The sequence below is a fragment of the Silene latifolia genome, chromosome 10 (assembly GCF_048544455.1).
Source record: "Silene latifolia isolate original U9 population chromosome 10, ASM4854445v1, whole genome shotgun sequence".
NCBI lineage: Eukaryota > Viridiplantae > Streptophyta > Magnoliopsida > Caryophyllales > Caryophyllaceae > Silene > Silene latifolia.
In genome coordinates, this window is record NC_133535.1 from 27,052,206 (window position 1) to 27,057,196 (window position 4,991).

Here is a 4,991-nt window from a genome sequence, read left to right on the forward strand (position 1 = left end):
GCAGCTGCGGAAGTATGTGAGTGACCCGTCACATGTGTTAGAGGCCGAGAACTTAGAGCTTGATGAGTCCTTATCATACCTTGAGGTGCCTAAACAGATTCTAGACCGAAAGGTTAGAAAGACTAGGAATGGTGAGACAGTTCTGCTCAAGATCCTTTGGTCTAACCACGAGACCGAGGAAGCTACGTGGGAGCCCGAGGAGGCTATGAAAGAGCGTTACCCTTTCCTTTTTGATCAGGTATGTATGGTTACGGGGACGTAACCTTGTTTCTTTAGGGGGTAGGAGATGATCGCGCACGCTTTTAAGAGTTTTATACCCCTTTTATATATTGTGTCGGGATGTTTGTCGGGATGAGTTGGGTTAGTAACATGTTTTATGTCGAATTTTGTTGTGGTTGTTGAGTCGGGAATGTTATGGGAGTACCTTTGTTTAGTAGTGGTTTGAACTTCGGGGACGAAGTTCCTTTTAAGGGGGGAAGACTGTAATACTCCGTATTTATAAGTCTTGGGGTACTCTATCGAGTAGGCCTTACTCTGTCGAGTAAGGGTAAGTTGCGTTTTAGAAAAGTTTCTGACCTGTTGGGTACTCGATCGAGTAGCTGGGGCACTCGATCGAGTAAGGGGGTACTCGATCGAGTACCTTAGGTACTCGATCGAGTAGCCGGTTTTACGGGGAGTTTTCTCGGGTTTTGTTAATTATGCGATTAAGGTATATAAGCTTTGTCGTCATTATTCTAAATCACTTTTGCAAAACCTAAATTACTATTTAAGAGAGAAAGCAAGCAAGTTCTTCATCCTAATCGCATTATTAGCAATACCCGGAGTTTGGAAGGTCAGTTCTTAGCGTTGATTATACCGTTGAGTTCCTTGCGTCGAGGGTAAGATCTATGTACCCTTTTTATTGTCTTTCCTTTGATTTGGTTAAACCCTAATTTAGAGATTTGGGGGTTTATGTGTAGTATGTGATTTGGTAGCCTTTATGTGTTGTATGATAGGAGGAGGGTTCATAGAGGAAGCTTTTTGATTCAGCAGTAAAGACCGTCTGATTGTGTGCTTACCAGGTAGGATTTCCTACTCAGTATTAGTCCCATAATGGGATATTGGTTGATGTAGTGTGTTTGGCTATTTGATATAGTAATTGTATTGTGATTGTGGTTGTGATCGTTGTTTATGGTTCGTGAGGCGTGGCCTCGGCTGAGTGGGGTCACTTGCGGGAGTGGTTTCACGCCCTAGTTTCGCCTTCTGTGGAACCCGCCACAGAAGGGATGTGCACATTAATGGACAGGGTTATCGCTCACTATGTGGAGCGGGGATTTGGTGGGTACGGCCGGTCCCCCATGGCGGGCTGGTCCAAAGGTGGACGGTCGATGATTGAGATGATTGGATTTGGCGTGGATGTGTGTGTGTGACGATTAAGTCTGTCTTGTTTATCTTATTGTTAGTATATATGAAATTGTGTGATTAGTACGACCCTGTGTTGTTTTGTAAACTGCGGTGATCCATTCGGGGATGGTGAGCGGATATTGAGCGGTATTGAGATGAGTCTTGGGATAGCTGGGATGCCACGACATGATGATAGGAGTCTTCCGCTGTAGCTTATTAGTATTTACATTTCAGTTAGAACAGTCAGTTTGAGAACATGTATCGTACTTTTGGTTTGGTTTTGAGATTTGTAACTCTTCGCTAAGTATTTATAATAAACGTTGTTTCTTCATTGTTATTTGATTATCATTGCCTCGGGTAACCGAGATGGCAATGTCTTCATACCTGAGTGGTCCTGGTAAGGCACTTGGAGTATGGGGGTGTTACAACAGCATCTTCCTTGATTGGATTAAAGATGAAAATAGGGAAAATCATTAGGCGTTGGTGAATACGATTATCAATGCGAGTATATACTATATATGGCGTCAAAGGAATCGGGTAAGCATTAGTTTCAAGTACTCAGACCAACCAAACTTGCGGATGTTATCATCAAGCACATGAGAACATGGTTCCTGAGCTTGCTCAAGAGACAGACCGATGTTGACAGAGATTGGATAGAAGATTTGTGGGGAAGATAAAGAGCCTAATTTCTAGGGTTTTCGTAAGAGATGGGAGCATTTGTTTTTCATGTTGAGATTCGGATAGGAGTATGTTTTTGTTTTAGAAACCGTGTCTCATGGGACCGATTTAAGTTGTGTTCAGTGTTTGGATTGCTAAAGTCCATTAAGAAGTGGCCCGACCCAATTCGTGTATGGTTTTGTTCTATCTTTTAATGAAAATCTTATATTTCATAAAAAAAAAAGACAAGGATACTTGTATGTTTAAAACTTCACAAGTGCGGTTATGGGAAGAAAACATGCTTCTTTAAGCACATTATTAAATGTCTCTGCCAAGTTAGTAGTCAATATTCCATATTTATGTCCATCATCATGACAAATTGACCACTTCTCTACTCCAATTTCAGCAACATATTGTTGTGCTTCTCTATTCAACTCACCTAGGCGATAAAATCCTATGTCAAACTTCTTGTCACCTCTCTAAAAAGGGTGGTTGACTTGGAGCAAAGATCCTCTTCATTTCTTATCCATTACCTCTAATAGATCCATATTATATATTATTTGTCTCCCACATCATCATCCATTACTTCTATTGATGATCGTTAGATCGTTTTGGGAAATAATTTTGATCATTTAAAAGAAATGGAGAATGGAGGTAATGGAGAGGATTCAAATTGGTTGACTTGGTGTGTCTGATTTGCAGGCTATCACGTATAGTCAGGGATTCACCGAGTGCACACCAAAATTACTGGTTGTGGATTCCTTCGTCATAAATAAATAAATTATTTACTAGTAGTATTTTGTCGAAACTTTATTTAGAAAAGTATAAGTAATTTGTGATGGATTAAACAAAAAAATGCGAATAATAAGGGATATTAAGATTCAAATGAGCAAATTTCTCAGGAGACCCGGGTTCAAGCCCTACCAAGAGCGATTTTGTGGAGTGTATAATCCGAGTTCATGCCTAATAGACTTCCAACATGTCACTCTCCATGGATTCAAACTCCATTTATTTTATGTTTATTTTTTTAATAAATCAAACATGTTTTGAAATATATGGAATTGGAACCCCATACTTTTATGGTTTCTCATTTCAATCAATCTATTCCTAAGCAGTGATCAAACTACCCGTGCTTTCTAATTTTCAATAAATAAAAGAGGTCATTCGTATCTAATTTGAAAAAATAAAAAATAGGAACCGAGGATCATAACATTCAAACAGGAAAATCTTATTACGCATATGATTCAAAAAATAGTACTCCGTACCAAGACGCTAAACCAAATCTTCAACTCAAAAAAAAATTCCTACACTAAATTAAGTCTATAAAACTTAAGATTATGTTGAAGAAAAATCTCGAATTTGATTAACCCATGCTTTTAAAAGAAACACCTGAAAAAGGAGCGTTGGTAGGAATTTTCTTACCACGCTAAATTAAACCTAATGACACCCAACTTGGATAATGTCACTACCTTAGGAAGAACATGACAAACTTCCTCAACCACTTTATTTTCCTTAATTTTTATAACCCATCTTGCATTGACTTTATCACCTTTTTATTACATTTCCACCTTCCTTCCTCTCTTTATAGTATAATCTATAACCCTATTATTTGTTTACCTTTCATTTTACTATATAAACCATGAAAAAAAGAAAACTAATTGTTTGATGATAAGTGGATTAAATTAAGTGTAAAAATTCATCAAAAGTATTTATATAATAAAAAGATAAATAAATGATCGGGACGGAGAGGATATCCTACTCTATATATTATATTATCCTCCCACATTGCTTTACAAAAATTAATGCACTTTCCCTACCATAACAATTATTTTCATCAACTTCTTAATATTATTATTCACCTTCTTCCTACTATCCTCCCCTTCTATAATCCTTATTAACTTCCATGGATTGTCATCCCTTTGATGATAGTATTCAAGGCGGCCGACCGCCACGAAAAGAGCTCCAAGGCCCTAGACCAGCCCCCTTGAAGGTGAGGAAAGAGTCCCACAAGATCAAAAAACCACCCGTTGTTCCACCTGGTACGATGCCATCTCAGCAGATGCCGCCACCTCAGCAGCCACGTCAGCCTGTGATCATATACACCGTGTCACCTAAGGTAATCCATGCTAACCCTAATGAGTTCATGCCTCTCGTACAACGGCTAACTGGCCCTGATCATGCCACCTCATCATCTACTTCGCATCATCGTGTATTTAGTGGGGTTATAGCACCCGTGGCAAGGTTCGGTAGCATTGAAATGGCGAAAATGCCCTTTGATGGTAGTATAAGAAGTGATGTTCTGGAAGGGCAAGATGTGGAAGCAGTAGAAAGAAGAGTGTTTTTACCAAGTGTTTTGTCACCAGGACCAAATTCATTTCCTCCTATTTCACCTGATTTTTTCTCCCCATTTTTTCGCGATCAAACTCGAAATTATAATAATAGTAATAGTAATAATCATACTAATATGAACGTTAATCATGAAATAAGTAATTACGTAGAGGGGAGTAGTAATAATTACATAGGTAATAATCCATTTTCTAGTAGTAATAATTTCACGTCTCCTGGTGCTGTTATTTCCCCTAATTCTCTTGAATTTTTGCACCATATCTTGAACACTTGAGATAGAGATTTAGAAGAGATAGATGGGTTTGATCATATATAGAGTTATCAATGGTAGATTGAATTGTATCAAGTTAATTTGATTTTTTGTTTTTTTTCATGTAAAATAAATTTATATGTAACAATATCTATTGAAGATTGTACTCGTTTAGTTATATGACAGTTTAAGTGTATGAATACAATAGTTTTACATATGCTCCCTCCCATTCATCAGAATATTTACGTTTTTATTTCTTTTGTAAGGAGTATTCTAATAAAATGTAAATAATTTGTTGAATGGCACAAAACAACACATTTTGTAAAATAATGTTACTTGGTTAGATATATTTTTC

The 4,991-nt window shown here is 37.7% G+C and overlaps 1 protein-coding gene across 1 annotated transcript; it reads left to right on the forward strand.

The window, feature by feature from the left end:
• Positions 1-3,943: 3,943 nt before the first annotated feature.
• Positions 3,944-4,660, forward strand: LOC141607338 (protein MKS1-like). Its single transcript, XM_074426693.1, has one exon. It carries the CDS (start codon positions 3,944-3,946, stop codon positions 4,658-4,660), a length of 717 nt encoding a protein of 238 aa, XP_074282794.1.
• Positions 4,661-4,991: the final 331 nt, after the last annotated feature.